This window comes from Rhopalosiphum maidis, chromosome 1 (genome assembly GCF_003676215.2).
Source record: "Rhopalosiphum maidis isolate BTI-1 chromosome 1, ASM367621v3, whole genome shotgun sequence".
Lineage (NCBI taxonomy): Eukaryota > Metazoa > Arthropoda > Insecta > Hemiptera > Aphididae > Rhopalosiphum > Rhopalosiphum maidis.
The window spans coordinates 74,257,723-74,281,905 of NC_040877.1; the positions used below are offsets into that span (position 1 = coordinate 74,257,723).

General features: G+C 27.1%; 2 protein-coding genes across 7 annotated transcripts; both read right to left on the reverse strand.

Annotated features, from left to right (window-relative positions):
- Positions 1-1,145: 1,145 nt before the first annotated feature.
- On the reverse strand, positions 1,146-11,953 carry LOC113548272. Its single transcript, XM_026949070.1, has 4 exons — positions 11,730-11,953; positions 5,036-5,101; positions 4,227-4,331; positions 1,146-4,162 (listed from the first exon to the last, which is right to left on the reverse strand). The coding sequence occupies exons 2-4, from the start codon at positions 5,099-5,101 to the stop codon at positions 1,220-1,222; spliced, it is 3,114 nt and encodes a 1,037-aa protein (XP_026804871.1). The 5' UTR covers positions 11,730-11,953; the 3' UTR covers positions 1,146-1,219.
- An 8,118-nt stretch (positions 11,954-20,071) lies between these two features.
- On the reverse strand, positions 20,072-23,978 carry LOC113560453 (RILP-like protein homolog). 6 transcript variants are annotated; one of them, XR_003406115.1, is made up of 9 exons: positions 23,305-23,978; positions 23,085-23,223; positions 22,897-23,024; positions 22,605-22,808; positions 22,338-22,516; positions 21,806-21,979; positions 21,565-21,729; positions 21,214-21,315; positions 21,107-21,127 (listed from the first exon to the last, which is right to left on the reverse strand). XR_003406115.1 is itself a non-coding variant. In XM_026966331.1 (8 exons), the coding sequence occupies exons 1-8, from the start codon at positions 23,602-23,604 to the stop codon at positions 20,995-20,997; spliced, it is 1,359 nt and encodes a 452-aa protein (XP_026822132.1). In that variant the 5' UTR covers positions 23,605-23,977; the 3' UTR covers positions 20,072-20,994. The 6 variants fall into 6 exon arrangements, 4 of the variants coding, with proteins under 4 accessions (XP_026822132.1, XP_026822133.1, XP_026822135.1 ...); XM_026966331.1 differs by lacking the exon at positions 21,565-21,729 and having other exon boundaries at positions 20,072-21,127; positions 23,305-23,977; XR_003406116.1 differs by lacking the exon at positions 21,565-21,729 and having other exon boundaries at positions 21,088-21,127; positions 21,806-21,975; positions 23,305-23,977.
- Between the last annotated feature and the right edge of the window lie 205 nt (positions 23,979-24,183).

The following is a 24,183-nucleotide window of genomic DNA, read 5'->3' on the forward strand; positions in this document are numbered from 1 at the left end:
AATATTTCAAAATCGAAAATTTCACTCTTTTTGGAATATTGAAAAATATTTTTTCTTCTTTTAAACGTGTTTGGTTATAGTTAGTAAGAAATAACATATTGATTAATATATATTATGTATTGTAAAAATTGTTTTATCGTGTAACATTTAAATGTAAACTAATTTAATATAAACATTTGTTAAATAAAATATAAATATTTTTGTACACAATTCTTCTTTAAGCCAATAATCTAGTCAATTTTAAATACTTAATACATGAACTTACCTTTACGAGTATTCCTAAATGTATTTAATTCTTTCAGATCCATAATAAATGTGCAGTGAACCTATACAAATCACAAGCGTAAATAATTTATGCTCTCTATCTTTCTAATAAACTCATATATTTATTTTCTATTTTCTATTATTCTAAACTAAAATTATAATCTTGAATATAATTAACTAACCCACCTTCCCAGTATTTATCACATATTAATCAACTCATGTGAAGAAATAATTATAAAGAATCATTTTACAAAATAATTTTATTAAACATGAATATTTATAATATCTTTCAGCCATTTTCCATTGTAACAAATGCTTACCCTTATTTATTTTATAATATTTTATTATTATAATATTCAAAAGTAGAATTTTTTTTTTTAGAGGATTGATTACATTTTAGATAAGTAATTATGTTGAATCTACTAGTATTTTAAATAAATATAAAATAATTTTTTCAAGATTTATTACTTAGGTCTATTCTTTAGTGATAAATATATAATGATACTATTATAAAATTGTTATATTTTATAAATAAAAATATACAACAATATGCTAAATTAATAGTAAATATTATTGAGATCTATTTAATTTGATTATTTTACATTAAATATACAATAAACACAATAAAGAAAAACAGAAAGTAAAAAAAAGGGGTAAGTTTTTTATTTATTAAGTGTATATTCAATAAAAATAAATATAAATTTGTACATATTATTGGTCATTGATGAGCTTATCTCTATTCAGTTACCTTTCATGATACATTATTAATGTTTCAATGATTTTTTTAACTTATGTTGTATACATTTAAAATTACAACAACAAAAAACTGATGTATAATTTACTACATTTAAAAAAAATTGTAAATAACATTAATAGGTACTTCCATTTTAATATACTTTATTAACAATTTAAAAATTAAGGTAGTAGGTACATCGTAACTTAACAGAATTTGTTATTATTTTTCTAGTTGTTTATGAAGAGTAGTAGACATTTCCTGATCTTCAAATTTACAATAATTATTGAAGACATCTAACTTAGGTAAATTTCTGCCGTATTTAGGATCAAATTTATTGAACGTAGAACGGTACATATCTTTAACTGACAACATTGGATGCATTTTCGTTAAAGTCTTCCGATTTTCATCGAACAATAAAGGAGACATAAACCTATAATTTATTCTGTTTATTAATACACTTTGTAATACTTCAAATGTAAATGTCTTAACGACATCTTTAATACCTTCTACACACATCAAACAACACGCCACGGTTATATCTTCAGAAACCAATAAATTATAAGAGCAAATTTTACTATTAGGACAAAGCGTACAACCAATTAAAGAACGACTACCAGACTTAATTTTATTTCTAGAAAACAGTCCAAACATTTTGGATCCTTCCGGAGTAGTTATGTGCGTTTCTTTGTTTTTTAATTCATACAAGTCCAACAGACCGCCCTTAATCATGTTGCGTTCTATTTCTAATGTTGATACACCTTTTAAGTTTTTTTCTGGAGGTTTTTCAACTTTGACTTGGAGTTGGCTAAGATTTTTCCTCTCGATAGAGATTATTTTTGGTTTTATTTGTTTATGTAAATATTTATGTTTTTGAATACAACCACGTTTAATTTTTGGATATAGTTTGTGACGATAACTTAGCTGTTTCCTTAGACGTTTCATTTTTTTTTCCATTAAAACTTCATTCATTAAGGAAAATACAGCCTCGCTATCATCTGAATTGAAATCAGATTCTTCCTCTGCTGATTCTTCGCATTTGGAACTGTACGCCTCGTTGTCAATTACATCACCAGACAAAAACTTATCATTACACAACTGCTGTTTTAATGGGTCATCAAAACCATCGGTTTCCGGATCATAATCTAAATCATCAGGCGCACCGCCCAACATCCACGGTTTGTCGTCCCACCGCAACCCTTCTAGATAAAACATTTCCATTTTATCTATATCCGATATAAAAATACTTGCCCACTGTACGTCCGTGAGAGCTGGACCTTCACGCAGCATCGCGGGCGTCAGCGTATAGTTTAAATGCAGATGGACTAATTCGAAAAACATATACGTTACTTCTGCGTCTATCTTCATTTTCCGTGAAAGATCACCATCGAGACGGGCGTTCAGCTGATTGTGGATCAGATTTTTCATCGCAGTTACCATACGTTTAGTTTCAAAAGTAGGAATAAAATTTTCCCAATAATAATTATGATACCTTCGGTCATTTAAAATGAAAAATTGTTTACAATTATCGACCGTCAATTTTTTTTGATATTTATACAAATTACTATTTATTATAAAAGTAACAAATAGGTGAATATAAAGAAAATAATAATTGTCTAATTTTACGCAAAGCGCTCGAGGTACATGTTTAGGTTCAGAGAAATAATAGCTTAAACAATTCATGACGTCGACTTTTGTAATAACAGTATCCTCTACATTTACAAAAGAGTTCATCTTCTCATGTAAACCATAATACCATAAACTCTTCGCAGATTCAGAGATATTAAATTGATCGATTTCCGATATCCGCGTAAAAATATATTGAAATGTATTGTCTCGATCTTCTAACAAAGCTTTTATAGTAAACTCAAATGCCGTACTGTGCATATTGAATTTCTTAAAAAAAACTGACCACAAGTCGTATTCCTCTCCTATAAACGAAACTAATTTACTTGCCGTATTTTTAACAAAGGCTAAACTAGCCGCCGTCAATATTGTACGGTTTTCAAAAGCAGCGTACGATTTATATAAGTCCAATATATTCATAAACATGAGTTTTCGATTTTCATTTTTACCGAAATCATTGTGTAAAATATTGTGTTTTAATTTTTTGTACATATAATAAAAAACTTTTTTTTTTTTAGCGCGTAAGACGCGCTCATCATACCCAAACAAATCTCGCGTTGATTTGTTCCAATAATTGAAAACAAGCAATTCCAATTCACCTTCCAGTAAATCGTAATCCTTATTTTCCAATTGTTTTACATTATCTGTCGATATCTTACTCTCGTCATATAATTTACTTAGTAAAATTCGGCAAACGATCATTTCCAATTCTAATACATACATTTCCGGAATAGCGCCATAACATAATTTATATTTCAACAAATCTTCTTCGGAATTTGATTCTAAATGAACTACATCCCAACATATATCACGATTAGCGGTATAACGTTTAAGTGCATCGCCCAATTTAGATTTTACAAATTTTATAGAGTATTGATGTTTTTTCTCAAATGATTTTAAAGCATCATACAAATTTACCATACCCTTGTCGGCAGTAATGTTGAAATATCCTTCTTTGAGATTAAAAATTTTAAAATGTTCCGGTGTTAAAACTAATTGTTTATAAAACTTTGTCCGTTTTGGCTTGTATAATACTGATTTAAATTGGTCTTTCATTGTTTTGATATAGTTCAATAAATCTAAATCATTCGGCATATATTTAGTATCTACATAAGCCGTTGATTGGCATTTTTTTAAATTCTTAATAAAAAATTTACATTTCTTTGAAATATCGTCATCAACATTAACGCTTTTCTTGCGAGGAGGAAGTCTGCGTAATTCCATTAATTCTTTTTTCAATAAATTATCTTCATCATCATCGCTACTGCTATCGTATTTAAAATGAGACCTATTTTTATCATAACTACTGGGACTGTTATTATTAATATTAGATGATATACCCTCGTTTACTCCAACATTATCTTCTTTATTATTTAACGTTAAATTTGAAGTCGATGTCAATTCAATCAGTTTCTTCTTTTTTGGTATACATTCGAAATTATCATCAATTGACAACAATGGAAAATTTTCTTTCTTTCGTGTGCTTATCAAATTTTGTTTCATACCTGGATATTTTTTGGTATGATCGATATGATGCATCTGAAGCAAAATAAAAATCATACAAAAAATGTATTATTAAATATATAAAGTATAAAAAACGTACAGATTCTATCAAATCATCCACGCTAACTGTTCCGTCAATAAAATCTTCATCGTTATTCTTTTTGACATTTTCGTCGTTCTGGTTTTCAATTCTTGTAGATGGTACCTAAAATAATGCAAAGTATGTTAATGATCAATTATAGTGTCATTCAGAAAACGCATCATCCATATTATGTTGTCTTTTTTATATCATATATGTATGTAAAATAGGAAATCTACACATCCAATTTTTACAGTTTATTTATTATTTATAATTAATACTATAGAAAATATAAATATTATTGAATTTTGGAATTTGTAGAGAACATAAACTAAACTCGAGCAGTTTTCGTATTTATTAGTTTAATATGAATTGAAATTACTGAAATAATATAAACAAATAATTTAATTAGTACCAAATAAAAAAAAATATAATAATAATATAGGTACTAATAATTAAATAATTTATATAAATTAACTAACTAACTCGTTTCAAAATAAATAAATGAAAAATTACTTATTATTCTCTCGTATAAATGCAATTATATGTAACTTTTAAATTAAATAAACTATAGTAAGGATTTGGTAAGTACATTTTTTTATACTGTGCATGACGTGTAGTTAGAGATAACAATATAATATGCAGGAATAGTGTTTTCTCAAACTATTATTATTTCGGCAGTATCATTCAATATTTCGAACAACGTATATCAGAAAATTAATATTTTATGAACGTTTAAATATTTATACTTCAAAATAAAAAAAATCCCTAAAAATTGAAAAATATTTTACGTGGCTCTCTTCATACATAGTTAACTTACTATTACTTACAAAATTTTCTTTTCCATAGATAGTGTAATTTAAATTGTCAATGAAGTTACTAAAGGTCTTCATCATCTATATAACAAAAATCAAAATGTATACATGATTAAGTTAATATAACATTTAAGAGACTTTGGTTTTACATAAAAAAATATCTAAAATAGTAAAATAACTTAAACTAATAATAGATTATATTTTTTTAATAATATATTAATACAAAGTAAATAAATGATAAATAATTTGTAATTTGTGTCATCATTCGTAACATCTCAAATAACTATATTCATAAATATAAAATAGTAATGGTAAGCACTAAGCACAGACTTAAGATAAAAAAAATACATGTATATTATCCTACAAGTCTACAAAATTATAATTTTTTATGTTTTTATTTATTTAAATTTTTTCATTTGTTTCATTATCATCTCTTTTGCTTTAATTTATTCCATTTGTGTATAGCACAAATGTAGGTAGTACTACCATTTACAGTGAGCCATAATATATGGTCAGCTATGGCTTGGATTATATTATAATAGTGTAATATTGTAAAAGTAATTTGACCAAGTACACTGTACACGAATCATCCTTTTCATCAGTGATGAAGATTTATGTTGGAGTTCCTGTTATATGTGTGCGAAATTCTGACCATTATTTATTAATTTATTATTTTTAAACTTCCCTGTTATACAATGATAAGTGAGCATACCATTATAATATAACTAACATTTTTTATTTTTTATTCAACAAAATAATAAGTAACTAATTACTAACATTAATTATTTACTAACATGATAGTTACAAGCTAGATGGCAGGATTAAAATATATATTGTTTAAACACAAAATAATACTATATAGCTATAATAATATAATGTGATATATTTTTAACGAATATGTACATATAAAAAGTACACATATAGCACATACATAAATTATCTATGATTTTGTAGCAGTGTCGGCTATCCATGGCTGGGAATGCAGATAAAAGGTTGTGTTATTTCGAGGGGCCCCTCATTTCCCAAGATTTATAAAATATAAAAATTATTTATATTATTGTTATACTAAAGTATAGTAAATACTAAAAGGTGATTGACCGCCAGACAGAAAGACTAAAGTGGCAATGTATCTATATTTAGAATAGTTTTACCACAACTGTCTGATTATGAAGGTTTTAATTCTAACTTATAATCTATGTAAATATAACCGTGCACTGTTTTGTTATTTAATATTTATGTGTTATGGTGTCATTCTTCATTCTGTAAGCAACATAACCACACAATAAGTTATTGTGTTACTTAGAGCAATAAAACTGTGTTATTAATTATTATTATTACATAGATATTCAAATTTCAAGGAGATTTTCTTATTAAGAGTATACAAAAAAAAACTTATATCTGGAGAAAAGTGTTCAGATGAAGTCAGAATTACAAGTATAATAAATCCTTATACAACATTTAAGTCAAATACTTTTTCTGTTTTAGATAATATTCTTAAAAGCATAAAATCACAATTTGTAACTGATGAAATGTTATTAAAAAATTTAAACTGGTTGGTTAGATCCTAAAACATTTTCTCTTATTGAAGAAACTGAACAATTTCCCAAAAGACTCATTGAATAAAATATGTAAATTATCTAATTTAGACTAACAGATCATATAAAAACTTTACACTAAATTTATCTGAAAATTATTTTCAAAGTTAATTTAAATCTTTTAAAAAAATACATAGGAATTGATAAAGATGAAGATTCTGATGTTAAAATTCCCAAACAAATTAAATGTATTAAATGTTTTTACTCTGCATTCATTTTGCTTCAAGAGTTATCATACCAATCTAATTTATTTTGCAATTTCTTTTCATTATTATAAAAATTTGTATTGCTATACAACTTAACTTGGGTTTTCCTTACACCGAGAACATTTTACTCCATAGATTCTAATGTGAACATTATTAAAAAGCATATTTGGATTGATAAAATCGAAAATTCATCTAGTAAACTAAAAAAATTACTTATATAAAGAAAAATATATTAATTTGTACTTAAGGACATCAGGTATTATTATTATTTTTATTATACGTATAATTTGTGGTATAGTATAAACAATTACTTTAACTATGTAGTTTACTTTATTTTTTGTGTGTTTTAAACAAAGTACCTTTAAACATAATCATATTACCTATATTGCACTACTTAAAAGCACTTTTTCATATTATTTGATGAAATTACATTTTTGGGGGCCCAAGTACCAGGCCAACACTATTTTGTCATTTTTAGTAAGTAAATAAGTATTTTTAAATAACAAACTATTAATTCCAAAATAAAATATTTTAACTCTTAAATTATAGGTACAACATACTTACAAAAATAAAATTAGCTTTATTAGAAGTTTTAAAATATTTAAGGTGATGATAAGGCATATTAAAAAAAAAAAAAATTGTATTAGGATAATGATTAAGATAATAAAATTATGTAAAACAAATAATATGTAGTGACAAAAAGCTTAAAGCAGAGATTCCCAACCAGGGTGCCATGAAATTTATTTAGGGTACAGTGAAATTATTTGAAATATATTTTTAGTCAATAGGCAATAGGGTATAGGGTGCCTCTAGATTTTTAGAAAATGACTAAGGGGATGCCGTGAGTCAAAAAAGGTTGGGAACCTCTGGCTTAAAGTATGTTAAGTATCTACAATTAATATTTTTGGAGTAACAACAAAACAACTAAAATCATTATGAATAATATTTTGATACAGCAGGTAAATAATAATATGATTATAATCATTCTATCGAGATACACACTCCTTACTTTAGATAATAATACTATTATGTTTATTTATCTCTATGGTTTATGCAGAATGAATGTTCAAAATTATTTTTAAATCTAAAATCTTCAATAATATTTAAGTAGATTGGTATTAAGCGTAAGCCAACTAGGCCATAGTCAGTAATATTAATATGTTTATTGAGTTCATTTTACACATTCGCTCATCAGTCGCTACTATACAATATTAAATAATTTTTAAAATCATAAAATAATTATAAACTTAAGTACTACAAATATAAACGTCACTACTTCAGTGCCAACACAAACTAGTGTCTAGTTAGGCCCGTTAATGTATTTGAATTTGCCCTCCAACATTCTATTATATTTTTAATTATTATTATTATTTCTTTAAATTTAATTGTGTAGGTATTTTATTTTAAAATACCAACCAGTTAGCATGACATACGCAATTATTTGTTGCGTTTTATTCAAAACCACAGTTTCTTAAAACAGATATTTACCAAAACTGTGTCATTACAACCACAGTAATAGTCTTTAGAAAATTCAGGGGCGTATTTGAATTGCATTTATGGGGGGGGTAAACCAAGGGTAACTCAAGGAGAGGGGTAGTTTAGTGACGAGTACCTCGAGTCTTGTAAATTTTTAATTTTAACATTCTTAGTACTTATTTTCTTAACCCCCCCCCTCTCCACCAAAAAAATAAAACAAAAATAATAGTATATACTATTAAATTATTTATTCATACATTAGATACTTACAATACATTATAATAATTAAACATTATAAAATAAAAATAAAAAGAGTGCCATACCATGAATAACAAGAATTAGATGGGATGTTGTAGAAATTGTTTATGTAACATCATAAGTGATACAAATTATAAAATTCAGTATCATCAATATTATATATATCCCTACTACAATAGGTACCAACGCAGTAATTAAGATTTAATAAATATTTCTTCAACATATTTACTACAACTTGTTAAAATATTTTACCAGTTAGCTTTGATTCTAAAGTATCTTGGTCTTTTTCAAAATGTTCAATGAAATCAGCACTATCTACACATTAGTAAGATACAGCAGTTGGCTATTTAATTTATTATACATATCTGTGGTAATGACTAATGATAATAATGATAGTACAGTAATTTATTAATAGTGGGTTTACGGTAACTACTACGATAGCAAATAGTACTACATTACGTGTCAATGCTATAAACCTACTATGATCTATATTCCATCAGAAGGAATAACAAAAAACCATTTTGTAATGTCTTAATAAAATATTTATTGCAAAGAAAGAAATTTGAGGAGTGGAGATCGCCTCTATCACCCCCTCCTAATACGCCACTGAGAAAATGTAGTACAATTTTTGAAATTAGTACCAAAGATCTGCAACGTATGAATTTGCCTTGCACTTCCATGCAAATTTGGCTCAACTTATAATTGCAAAAAGCTTTTTCTACCCTAACCTATATAAAAATAAATATCGCAGTTTTTTAACTGCACCTCATATTTCAAATTTTATGATATTACAAATATGAGATTTATCACCAAATATTGAAAAATTATTAACTAATAAGCCTTTCATAGGTCTCACTGAGATTCATTTTTTTTTCTTGCTATTACCTATTAAAACATGTGAAATCAAAAACTTTGTTTGGTTTAAATACTTATCTATTTAATTATCTATGTAAAGAAGACTCGTAAGTATATGTATGTCTTGTTCATAAAATGACCTGCTAATTAAACTAAATGTAATTGAAATTAAAGCTTGCTTCAAAAATAAATCTGGCAGCCTTGGTTAATACTAAAGTATAAGTTTTGTTAGAGTTTCAAACTTGATTGTGACGTGGAATTACAACCAGTACTGAATTTAAGGGTTTCAGAGTTCCTAGGCAGCTAAGAAGAATCGAGGACTTAGGCTCCAGGAAAGTAAGAGCTCCTACGTACTAGTCCAGATTGCCCAGGCGAAAGTTTGGCACTGATTACAAACCTTATAGACATACAGTTATTAGCCAACAATCAATAATATTGACAGTAATTTTAATTCGGTACCTTTTGTGAACAAATTTTTAAACTGAAATGTGTGTATCGAAAACAGATCTCTAAAATCAGTAAATTAATGGTGCTATATATTTATATTAATTAATGGGCATAGGTAAGTCCTTTAACACAATATTACATAATATTTATTGACTATTGACACAAGGAAACAAGTAGACATAATGATAGTAATATAAATAAAACTAACAGAAAGACAAGAAAAAAAATATATATATTATATATCATATAAAAACAAAATATAAAATAACTAGGCTCTATGTTCTAAAAAATAACAATGTTTCAGCTTTAAAGACTTGCTGAAATAAAATAAAAAAAGACTGGAGACTTTATTGGCATTTAAAAGAGCTCTTGAGAAAAATTAATTTTGTCACAATTTGTTTTAAATTTAGGTATTTAGTACATAGAAAAAATCAGAGTTAATTTTAATTAATTTGTTTAAAGAAGTTAAATAATTATTAGATCATATTAAAGAACCAAATTCCAGATTAGATCTAAATATCTAACTAAAGCATTATACGATTTGATTAAGCATAAAAAATTTCTAAAACCCTTAGTTTTTCAAATAAAAAACCCAAGATTGAAAACGTTTTATTTATAATCAATTTAAGATTAATTTTGAAATGATGAATGTTATGGTCCTTCAAGAACCCTAAGTTACATTACATCTTACACCAACCACTCGACAAATTAAATACTGGATCAATTTGTAAGTTTCCAAAAAGATTAATTTAAACAAAAAACTGTAAATACCGCTTTACTGTATAATTGTAAAATGCAGGGGCACCATTTGGGGAGGGGGCGTAGGGTATACTTTGGCTTCCCTATTTTTTTCCAAGTTTAATTGGCCTCGATTAAAATTTACAATAAGCCGATGGCACACTGGCAATGGCCTATGGCCCAATGAGTAAAAATTAAAATATAATATTAATTGTTATAAATACTATATAATGCGAAGGTATAAAATATAAATGTATAATATTATATTATTATGTATGTAGATAGGTAATAAATAATAATGCATAATATTTATTATTTTTAGATTCTTATTAAATTATAACATTTTATTGATCAATGATCAAAGCTATTTCCAACGTTTCAGATAATGTTTTTTTCGTTATTAGGTATAAATGCGGTATAATAAAATATAGTATAAATATATTATAATTGGTACGTACCGGTGTATGTGATTATTCCATTATAAATTATGCTTGTAATTCAGAATAATTCTATATTTCTAACATTTCTTTAATGCTGTTACATACTACCTATACAGTTACACTAACTATAATAATATTTTATAATATTATATCTTCAATGGGTGACAAACGATAAAGTGATTTAATGGTCATAGCGATAGAAAAAGAAGATGGTAACAAAATAAATTTAGACAAAGCAGTAAATAGATTTTCTAAAGTAAAAACTAGAAATTATAAGCTAGAATAGCATAATTAATTTAAAAAACTTATGTACTTTGTATGGGCTATTATTGTTTATTATTTATTATAATATGTTAATAAATAAATACTATTATGAATAAAGTGGTTTGATGAAAAAAAAAATTGGCCTACTTAAATTTTGGCACCCCTATAATAAAACTCAAATTGTGCCACTGGTAAAATGTGTCAATATCGATTTCTAATTAATTAGTTAATGACGTAGCTTTAAAACATATGATGTTGAAGCCATTTCATCAAAAATATATAATATATAGGTATACAGGTATCTACACACCTATTATATCGTGGTTTATTATTTTTGTCTTAAACAGTATGTTTAAATTAATTTTAAACTATTTTTTTTCACCAGTATTCGTCTATAGCATAATAATAGGTAATAGGAGTATTTTCTTACCTTTGTTCTAGTTAACAACAATTCGACGACTGTAAATGACACTAAAACGGATCTGATATTCTAAAAAATGGTACGATTTTACATTGATAAAATATTAAAAATCAAAATTTGGTTATTTGTTCAATACCACACGATTTAATTAAAATAAAATAACTAGATATATGTATAGTGCAATGTGCGAAACCGTCAAATGTTTATACTGTTACAGGTAAATACTAAGTACATAACAGACATAACATGAAGAAAAATACTGATTATAATCACTAATCACTAATCACTGAAACATCTGTACGTATCTGATATACAAATGTCACAAATTTGAAAACCGAATATTTTTGTACGCGACGCATCCCCATCCACACCACTCCCCGACAAATGTCTCCACCACACTCGGCTCGAAAGTCGACACGTGTTTGTAGTTTTGTACTGTTTGTAGGTCAGAACCATAGAAAAATAACATAGTCCTAAGTCCTGAATACGTTTTACCTGACTCGTGAACTATTTAAACCAGACAATTCATAAATTTCAAAAACTACTTATTACCGGATGCCGTCGTGATCCGCACAGCGAAGTGCACGGGGACAGATATGTAATATTATACAATCCGTGATTTAATAAACTATTATAATATCATGGATACAATCGAGTAACTGCAACACAGTAAATATTTTAAATTATATTACCAAAGAAGGCTGACACCGTCACATTTTATATAGAATGCGGCCCAGGTATTTTTAAAACATTTGTAAATTGCGTCTTTCGGATATTCTGTTTATTTTCAGTCAGCGAAACGATTTAAAGATAAGTATAATATTATAAAAATTGCTGATGTACATAAAATATTATATTACTATATAGCGGCTGGCCTTTATATTAGCAGCCGCCAACCAGTGTACCCACTGCCCTTGTGGGGGGGGGGATCAGAAAAAAATTTAAACCTAGGTATATGCACATTATATGCACATTCAAAATAATAAATTATAATTAAAGAACATGATTTAATTCTCTTATTTTCATAAATTATTACTTCTACAGAATCAAACCTATTCAAATCTAATAGGAATAATGTACCTACTTCCTAGTTCCTGCAAGAAGCTCGGTAAATATTAGTTGCATCCCGGTAAAAAGATCCTGTTACTCGATAACATTCGTAAGTTGTGGTCCGTATTTCTCAGTTATATACTAAGTTGCGGGCCGTGTTTCTGTCATGTACATATTCAATATTGTATATGTATACTTTAATTGCGTCCGATGGAAAATCCGTTACTCGTTAGGTACTATTTTTGCTATTATTGTACTACAACTTACTGTAGAACAGTAGAACCTGCTATAGTGCTATACAACCACAAGATACTACTGATGCTAGGACATTAGAATTCACAGACTATTATAGTACTTCAACCTAGAAACCAGTAGGTAATTGATCGGACTAAGATATATCTTAATTCTTAATTTATATCTTAGTCCGTGAGTAATAGTATCAGTGGCGTAAACTGGGGGTCGCACGAGTATCTTTTTGCGACACCAAAAAATCACGATTTCAGTCTTCAAAAAATTAAAATATCAATATAATAATAAATTAACTAATTTATATTTTGAGAACCAATGTTTAACTTAGTTTTGAAGCACTGGAATTATTATTATATTATATCCTTTTCACATTTATTTATAGTTTTGTTCTATCATTTTCTATAATTATACCAATATTTATTGTGACCTGCCGACTCGAGTTTAATGTTACATTAAAACTAAAATTTTGACGAATAAAACAGTTTATTTTTTATCTGTAATTTAACTTTTATATTAATTAATAAGTTAATTTTATATTATTGAGAAAATTAAATTTATTTTTGTAAATATTTTTTTATTATTTCGGTATTAATTGTTGTACCTAATTATTAGAAAAATATTAATACAAATATTGAGAAAAATGTTAACCTTTTTGAAGAAAACCTCCATTCTACAAGAAAAAGATTAATATAGTTAATAATTAATTTTATATCATATCTTTAGTATTCATTTACAATTTATTGAAATTAAATTTATATTAATTTAATATCATTAAATACCTATTTCAGAGAATGTCAGCGCACCGTTTGTTTTCTCTCTCTAGCCCACGCGCAACAGACAAAACGCATTTACGCATATATGAGTAGAACTCGCTCAATTTTGGTTTTTAGAGTAAATATACCTAATTTAAAATTAAATGTTGACAATATTTCTGAGTACAAGACGATGAGTTATTTTATAAATAAAAATTTTAAAAAGTTAAAGGTTAAAAATGTTGTAATTTATAGCTATTTCTAAACTATATAATTAACGTTGTATTGGAAATAATGGAAAAAACATCGTCCTCTACTCAGAAATGTTATCAAAATTTAATTTTATAATAGGTATATTTACTCTAGAACCAAAATTGAGCGAGTTCTACTCAGACTGTGTAAATGCGTTTTGTCTATGTTGCGCATGGGGTAGAGAGAGAAAACAAACAGTGCGCTAACATCCTCTTAAGGATATTTTGTTATTCACTACCTTTACTTAAAGTCGAAATTTTATTTTGAAAGTAAGTATTATATACCCTATTTATGGCGTATATTCATAATATATATCAATTACCAATAAATACAATATGTGTTTAAGGTTAATATAGTTTTGTTGAATTTATGTACTTGTAATGTTAAATCTAGAATAAAATAAAATATTTTAGGGGGGTGTGGAGGGCGAAGCCCTCCACAAGTCTGTCCAACCTAGAGACTGATTGCAACCCTAACAATTTAGCCCAATTTACTGCCACTGAATAGTATAATAACCAATAGGCAATAGGTATCCAAAAAATTGATAATATTTTATTATAAATTCCTAATAAAGAAAACGGAAGAAATTTTAATTTTTAGTGTAGTACATTTGTGATAATAATAAACTTGGTATATTTGTTAATTATTTATTTAGAAATATAACATACTATAACCAACACATTTTTAGCAATACTTTCCTGAAAATATAATAACCTTAAAAAAAAAACGACAATGTAAAAAATATCAAATGTATTTTACTTTAAAATTCCAAATATTAGTTAAAGTATAAATATTAAATATATTATAAGTCAAATCGTTAAGTTAAATAAGTAAATAATAATAAAAATAAGTCATAGATATCGAATAGTACTCAATGAGTTATGAGTATAAATGACATTTCAATGAATATTTTTTCATTGTTCATATTAATCATTTGCGCAGCTGTGGAGTCAGATATTTTTTTTTTTTGAGATTAATGAGAGGGGCGATACTGGGCGAAATTTGTTAATTACTACATATTTTCTGTAAAATATTGCTAAAGATGTTTTGGGTATAATATTGTAAATTGTAATGATAATATGCTTACATATCATGATTGTATATTATTTATTCTATAAAATAAATAACGGTAAAGTTGTCGCACGCAGATAAAATACAAAAAAAACCATCAATCACTGATTAAGGAAACTATTTATATTGTTTGGTCACGTAGAAATACACGTAGGTTTGACAATATGGCAAAATACTTTTAACTCCCCAAAGTATCAACTAGATAAATTTAAAACTAAAAAAATTGATTTTTTTTCTTAACCTGCATATTAAAATTTATATTAAATTAAACTTAACAGGTATTAGAAAACATTTATTTTTTTCGTAATTTAAAAATACTGAAAAAATATTTTTAATTTTATTTTCAGCTCAATAAGATGTCAAAATGCCAACCAGATATAATTTTTTTTGAATTAGGTATAAATAGTTTTTATGTATATTATTAATTTACTAGCATTTAGCAACATCTGATGTATTTTATTTTTAGAATTTAGAATAATTTTTTTGCATATTTAACATTTTTTCGTGCATATTTTGCCTTTTTTAGCTTCTACAACTTCCGAGCTCTAATAATAACTAATAAGTTTTTCTAACCCAAGGTAATAATTTATTACCTATACTTACTACGATTCTCCTTGTACTTTACCTTAAGCTGATTAGGACACCAGTTTTATTTTTATATTATTATTATACATTTATACTATAAAATATATTTTATGTTATTTTATGTACATACTATAACTAAAAAGCTTCGTAATTATTCTACATTATAAGCAATGTTGTAGTCGTAAAAATGCAGTTATATTGTTATAAGTTTATAACCATACCATCATTATACGTATAGCCGGTATAGGTAAGTGTAATATCCTCAAGTAGCTCAAGCGAGTTAGGTTAGGTTTTGAGATACACGACCATAACCAGTAGGGGCGTATGTTGATTGTTCAGCGTATTAACTTCAAAATTTTTTACCTATTCAGTATTGATTTCACCGAAAATTTTCATATTACGTATGTTGATTCCGCCGATTTCCTATCGATCCACTGAATATTTGTAAATACTAAATTATTTATATTAATAATAACAACATGTAAAATTCAAATGCTTACATTAGTCGTTGATATATAATTAATTTGCAGTTTACTCATAAGCGGAGATTTGATTGAATTTTAGGGGGGCTTAAATCTATTTTTTACAAAATAAGCCGTGGGGGCTTTGCCCCCACACCCCCTCACTAATATCAATATATACAGGGGACGCCGTTTATAAGACTCACGGATACAAGGTTTAGTCGCTTATTAGACTCAAAATCGTCTGGAACAATCCGGACGTAACCAAATACATTATAAAAAATTCGGTCATAATACTCACCACTTCGCTTATAATACTCAAATTTTGTAAAAAAAATAAACATTTTTGGTTAAAATTTAGAAATAAATTGGTTTTTAAAAATTACATATTTTTTGGGTTATTTCTGGTTTCAATTCATGCTTTTTAATGTGTGTATTTACAATAAATTTTATCGCATTTCACATTTTTGTAATTATCGTTATTGTAATATGAGTACGAGAAATATATTTTCGAAATATTAATACTCAAAACAAACCAAAATTACAAATATTTTTCATAAATAATAAATACATGATACATCTTTTATAATTTTTTATTAATTTATAATAATTTTTATAATATGTATAATATGTATTATAATTTTAATTTTTTTTATCAGAATTTTTAAATGTATTAAATAATAGATATGTAATATGTAATATTATATGTATTAAAGTAAATTAAAATTAAAGCAAAATTTATAGTAAAATACAATTTATAAATATGTAATTAAATTTTTTTTTCCACTTCGCCTACATGATTCATTTGGTTATAAGACTCACTTTGTGCTGGTCCCAAAGTAAGTCTTATAAGCGGCGTCCATTGTATTCCTCCAATATGAGTTAACTACTAAATAACCAACTAATAATTACCAACTAAAAAGAAAACCTACTAAATACGCAATACAAACTACATATGTACTTTAAAATCATTTATTTATAATACAATAAATATTTTATTATTTTAGTATAATAAACCTATTTAAATTAGCAAATGTATTAATAATGTTCTCAATACCTACTGATATTGATATCTTTTTCAATGTATATAATATTGAAGAGTTATTAAATTGTTCAATCCGTCGCGACTATAGTAGGTATATGTTGTATTGTTGTAATAATTATTATATTGATTAAATTTCGGGAAAAAATATATTTCGTAAAGTTCTAAGATTTTGTCAATTGCCAATTGTTGTAAAATAAGTCCGACGTCCGGCCGTCCACATATGACTTTTAAAAATGTTCATTAATTTGGGGGGAGGGCTTTCAATCTTTTTTTTTTAGGAGTGTAGGCTAAGCCACTCAAGCACCCCCCAATCCCCGCCTATGAGTTTACTTGTAACAAAATTACATTGCTGAAGTAAATCATTATCATATTTACCATAGAACATGAACATATTACTTGAACTTTGAATTATCCAACTGTATACCTAACATATTATCGCGTCGGTTTTCATTCTTAATCAATTTAATCTACAAAAAAGTTGTATCGAAAAGAGACAAGAGACATAGTTTATTACATGTAGGTAGGTACATGGTAAATTGGTATTATTAGAAATAAGTACAAATCTTATCGATCATAATCTTAAATACTATTGAATATGTTCCGTGTCCAAATAATACACATCTAAAGCTTATAATGACAACCGTATACGTGTCTTATGTGAAACCGTGTAAAAAAGAATTTTGAAATTGTTGATATTAGTGAACGAAAAGAACAATTAATATTAATAAATAAAAATTATAATAAGTGTAAGTATGTTAATACTTAGGCTCTTATATATGGTAATGTGTTAATAAAAAGTGTGACCTCAAAATGTTGGGAGGAACTGATTATGAATTTAGCTTATTAGTACAGTTGAAAAAGAAATGGGTTAGCAGGAAATGTTTCTTATACATGCGATAATCAGCCTTGTCGTTGTATTAATCGTAACTCGTAACCCGCATAGTTGTACAATATTTCACTCACTACTCCACACCCAAGCAATTTTTAGTTAGTTAACTGTGTTCAAATAAATTAATAAATTAATTGGAAAGTCAAAAACTGTAATTCGAAAAATAATGCAGTTTTTTTCTATGTAATATATGACTAGGGCTCGGAAGATGATGTATTTTGCAATTTTTTTTTGGAACTGTTTGGACTAGTGGTTCCCAAAATTGTTTTCTTTACCGCCCACTTCAAAAAAAAAAAAATCCGACAGACGCCCCCTTAAAAAAAGTATGCAATGAAAAATTAAATTTATTGTTTAAAAATAAGTATATGTTTTATCATAATATTGTATAATGTATAATTGTATAGGTACAAATAAAAAAAGGTGTGCTAATGAGATGGATGTTGACTGATGTTTTGCTAGAAGTTGGTTGATGTTAGGTTCAATTTTCGCAAGAAGCAAACAATGTAGTAATATACATAATATTGTTAAAAACAATTGCAACTGTCACCGCCCCCCTTTTGTAATGAAATGACCCCGAATAAGGCTTGTAACTTCCATTGCCCCCTTAGAGAGAACTAACGCCCCCAAGGGGGCGATATCGCCCACTTTGGGAAACGCTGGTTTAGACGATGCTCTCCTGGCCACAAATGTGTGTCATTAGTATGTGAATCTGAAAAACTAATTTTTATTTTACATTTTTTGGTGTTTATTACTTTTTAAGTCATTTTTAGACATTTTTACTGATTTCACATTAGTTCACTTATCATTATGCCGATAACTTACTTAGAACTTTGAAATTACCACGGACTAAGATTAGTACCTATTTGATTTTATCTTACCAATTACAGTCGTCGTTATCGTGTTGTAGTAAATATTGTATACTTACCTAAATTTTATTAATTTTTGTAATATTTTTGAAATGTAGAAAAAAATTTTATTTAATTTTTTGTAATTTTGAGTAATTTGTAAGCTTTGATAAATATATGTATATAGAATTGTGTAGTAAAATAGAGTACAATATATAAAAAAAATATTTTTATTAATTTAAAACAAATATTTATAATTTTTTTAGGTCATTTTTGAATGTTTTTAAGGTTATCAACTTCCGGGCCCTATATACGACTAATAGAGTAATTGCCTACCTTTTCCAAAAGTAAAAACCATTTAAATTTTTTTTTTTAATTTGAAAATAGCTTTTTTAAGAGTTATTTATTTGTACTATGAAGAAAAAAACAATTTTGAAATCAATTGAATTTTGAACGAATGGAAGACATTTTTATTTAAAAAAATACAGCATACTATTATGGTAAAATTGTTTAGTTTTGATAACTTTAATGCTGGGTACCTAATCCAAACTGTTATAAAGAATAGGTACACTATTCATGAAAATTGTATTTTATATTTGTTTTTATAATTTTGTTCAATATGTGGGGTATTATGTAGTACTTAAAATTTTAAATGTATAATTTTTTAATTCTATTAATAAAATATCAAACTTTTGTTTTGGTTTGCAAATACATAAGAAAAACCTATAAGTTGAATTTATTTAAAAAATAATAAATATATCAATACTAATATGCAATGACTTATGTCATTATTCATATATCTTTGAATATGACCATGTTTTCATGTACATTATATAGGCCATAGGGTTTTAGAGGTAATTCTTATTCGTGAAAAAATTAAATTGCGTAATAGTTCATAGATTTATAATTAACAATGATACTACAAACAATTTAAATTAAATTTTAAAACAATCTCATTTTGAATATCAATAAAACTTTTCATATTGCATATGAAAAGTTAACAATAAATCAATTTCAATAAAATTATTGTTAAGTCAGCCGACAAGCTTACAAAGTTAGAGCTGTATAAATAAATAGAAAACAAAATTGTATTGGGGTAATAGTCAAAAGATTTTAATACCTAAGCATAAAAAAAGCAAATTTTGATAAAAATATTGTCCAATTCAAAATAATATATTACTATCTTTACAAATAATTATGATTAACAAAAAAATAGCCAATTAAAATAAATATTTTGGAAGTACGCTTTTTCTTCAACAAAACGTTGCTCTATACATTAATAAGCAATGGGCAGTACAATACAATATAAATACAATTATAAATTTAATACTATTTAAAAATAGTTAAATATTTGATTATAAATCACTATAAAAATATACTTCACTTTGATTTAAGTACGTACACAAAACAATGAAAAAAAATATAACAATTTTATATAATTATCAACTCGACTAGATGAGTTACGTCAAAAGCATTTGCCCTAAATATTATTGTACTATATTGTAATACAATTGATAAGGGGGTCATTAAAAACAAAATATTATGAGCATTTTTTTCTTTAACTTGATACAAAAGTTAATTAACCAAAGTAAAAGCATATTTTTTTGTATGTTACTAATGAATAATAAAAAAAAATTATCTGAATGTAATAATCACATACATAACGTCGTTTAAATTAGAATAGGACTTATTTAATTAATTTATAATACTTTTACATGGCTTTTTCTCAAAATAATTAGAACTAACATAAAAACTATGATTAAAAATCTAACATGGAAAAGGTAGATATTTGTTTGTATTTATAAATAAGCATTCAATTATGATAAATAAATAATAAAAAAATTCAATTTGTATGAGCTATGCCCAAGCCATTTAAGAATTAATAATAAATAATCACGATAAAAGTATTGTAAAATATATATGCAAAAAAAAAAAAAAAAATTTAAAAACTAATTTAATTTGATTTGTAGTTACTTATGTTAACTGATCCCTTATAATTTAGCTATGCATATGCCTTAATAATACTTGTAAACATTAATAAACAATAATTAAAATTGAGATCAATGTTTTATTTATCACACTTCAGGTGGTCCCATAATAGACGAATGACCAATGGATACAGCCATTTTGGATAATGATAACTTAGGATGTTTAGGACTAGTCTTAGAAAATAAAGAGTTGTTAGTTTCAGCAAACATCTTACGAAAACTGTAATCAGAAAAAAAAAATTAAAATAAATAAATAAATAATTCATCAACTAATGATAAAAATACTTCACAATATAATACACTTACAGTTTACGAATGCCAGATTCTGGGTTTCGTTTCCATGGTGCATCATCAGGTTCTAAAGGTAATGGTCCTTGAACAGGGCCTTCTTCCTGTTCATCATCGGACCTGGATAAGAAAAAAAAAATAATTGAACTATAAAATTTATAATAGAACAATGAATAAACTATCAACATTTCTGTTCAAAAGTCTATAGATTTAATTCAACTATACTCTGTACAGCAAGAGATTACACTGCAGTCCAACAAAAAATCATATTATGCAGAATTACATGTTTTCTTGATGGACAAAGTATAGAATATTTATAAATTTACATTAACAAATTATTTATAAAATGTAAAGTAAATGCTAGCATACTTTCAGATATTGAAACATTTTTTTTCAGTATTTATATAGTCAATTTAGTCTTGCATATTGAAGTTGTTGTTTTTGTCTTTGAGAAAAATGAATTAATCAATATTCTACCACCATGCAGTTATGAAATAAAAAAATTTTACCACAGCAATAATTGTAAAATAGCAACTAAAATGAGACAATGTAAGCATTTTGCTACTTAGAAGTCATTACCTATGTGTCAAACATGAGTAGTGAAACTTACCTGGTAGGGGATATTACATCTGGTGAACTTTCTGGGGTGATGATTGACACTTGCGAGCCTTCCTTATTGACCGGAGTGGTGTCAAGATTTTTTCGGTGACCGTCAGTTCTGGTGGTACAGTTTCGTAACAAAATTCTTCGTACCCGCGTTTCTTGGATTTCATCTCTTTCCTGGCTAATGTACAAGTTTACATGCACAAAGTGGTAGATTTGTAGTAAACCAAGCAAATTGTAGTAAGCATATGCGTACCAAGCGTGCAAATGGAAAAATAAAAACGTGCTTATTTAGTAAGGTATAAATTTTTTTTTATGAATAAATTGATAGGTGTAGATAATACGTTAGTAAAGAAAAAATTGAATTACATTGGTACCAGCAAAATTTTTAGTTATTTTTCTTGGTATTTAATTTATAATAATTATGATTGTTAAGCGGAATGTTGTGTAAAAGCTGTTCATTGATAAGAAATTTAATTTTACCACTGATTATAAATAGCCAATAGATAATAGTATTTATAATCAATGTTGTTACTTACGATATTGTCAACTGTTCAACAGGCTTAAACTGTGAAAGTTCATCTTCAAGATCATTAACACGAGATTTTAGTTCATTACGTTCAGTCAAAATATCTTTCAGTTCATTGGTTGTAAACTTTGGTCTATCTGGATCGTCTAAATCATAAATGGCTTTATTTTTCAAATCAGGCAAATCATCCTAAATATAAGAAAAATAAATATCAACACACACTTATAATAAAAATTAAATTATTACACAAATAAAAATACCAAGGCGGTTAACTAACTCTATATTTTGAAAGGTCTTCATTTTCTTTTTGAGCAATACCAAACCTTTGTCTAAGTGATATAAATTCTTTTTGTTGCTTTACAAGTTGAGAAAGAATATCTGCCCTTTCTTCAACTAAACTACGACATTGTAGCTGTGCAAAACGATGCTTGCGTCGTAAGTCTTTCAAAGTAGTTTGTAGCCTATCCATTTGAACGGTCAACTAAAAATAACAATATAATTAATAGAAAATAAATTAATTTACATTAAAAATAAAATTGTACATTATAATTAATACAATGTCAACTTACAGAATCTACTTCATTACTCTTTGAATTTAATTGATGTTCATAGCTTCTAATACTATCACGCATTTGATCAACAGTATGGCGTAGACGTTGAAGAGCAACAGTATCAACATCTGGACTTAAAACTTGTGCTAAAAGTTAATAACAAGTTAAAAAGTGTCATAAAATTATAATTTTTCTTAAAGTGATACATTTTGAATCAACAATCTTATCCTTTTCGGCAGCTTGCAAAGACTCAGTCAATTTACGATTATCATCTTGAAGTCTGGAAACAGTAGTCAACAATTCGTTATAGTCTTCGCGCCACTTATCTTCAATTTGTTCCATCTCCTATGTTACAGTTAAACACAATAAGTTAACATATGTTCTGTGTAGTTGAGAATGTAATATAATATTTCACAAATGATTTACCTTCTCATATTTCATCCTGTCCTCGGTCCGTTCCTGTTTATCCATTTCCAATTGTTGTATCGTTGATCGCAAGTCGTCCACAGTAGTGTTTTCTCGTTCGTTCTTCATAGCCAATAATTCCATCTGCTCTAGGGCGGATACCACCTTGGGCATCAGTCCAGTTATAGCATCAGTGCCATACGCGTCTATAATTGCCTCGAACTCTCGACCGATGTCCTGTGCCATATCATAGACGTCGACAACAGACAGTGAACACTTATAGTTATCCATTTTTGCAGAATCGACGACGTGTAATAGCATTAGCACTTGACAGAACTCTGACTATGTAGATCACGGGGACCGGTGATCTATGATGGTGGATTCGGCTCTATTTCGGTTCGGACAAACCCGCAGGCCGTAAGCAATAAAAACGATTCGCAAATAGATACAGGCAATGTTTGGACGCGGCAGCAAACGAATCGGGTTTTGCTATCGACTTTTTATTACTCGGCGTTTATAATCAATGGACCTGTTGACCTTTAAAAGTTACAAAAATCTGATAACGATGATTCCCGAAAACAGTTCAGCTGCAGCAGTTAGCTTGAGTCGGCTAATCCAAATATTCTTTCCAAGTTCTAATTATAGCCCACCTCTCGGGCGTTCGGAATTCAGAGTTCAAGACAATTATCAATTATCATTTATCTCATCTGTTTATTATTGTTGTTATTATTTTTGTTATTGCGGTGATGGTAGTGCACAATCAGAAGTTACCGTTTTCCAACTGAATCGGGAGTGGTCAAGTACGAACATAACCTTAAAAAATAATTCTTGCCGTTTTTTGTTCTCCTTGGACTTTTGCCAGTTGCCGCAGTTGGCGGCACTGCGCGCGGCTGCCGCCAC

Coding starts and splice junctions, on each gene's coding strand:
- LOC113548272 (XM_026949070.1), bottom strand. CDS start 5,101: ATGATGAAGACCTTTAGTAACTTCATTGACAATTTAAATTACACTATC. Junction 4,332..5,035: donor TCTATGGAAAAGAAAATTTT/GTAAGTAATAGT, acceptor GCATTATTTTAG/GTACCATCTACAAGAATTGA. Junction 4,163..4,226: donor TGGATGATTTGATAGAATCT/GTACGTTTTTTA, acceptor ATTTTGCTTCAG/ATGCATCATATCGATCATAC.
- LOC113560453 (XM_026966331.1), bottom strand. CDS start 23,604: ATGCTATTACACGTCGTCGATTCTGCAAAAATGGATAACTATAAGTGT. Junction 23,025..23,084: donor TAAGATTGTTGATTCAAAAT/GTATCACTTTAA, acceptor ATTAACTTTTAG/CACAAGTTTTAAGTCCAGAT. Junction 22,517..22,604: donor AAGACCTTTCAAAATATAGA/GTTAGTTAACCG, acceptor TCTTATATTTAG/GATGATTTGCCTGATTTGAA.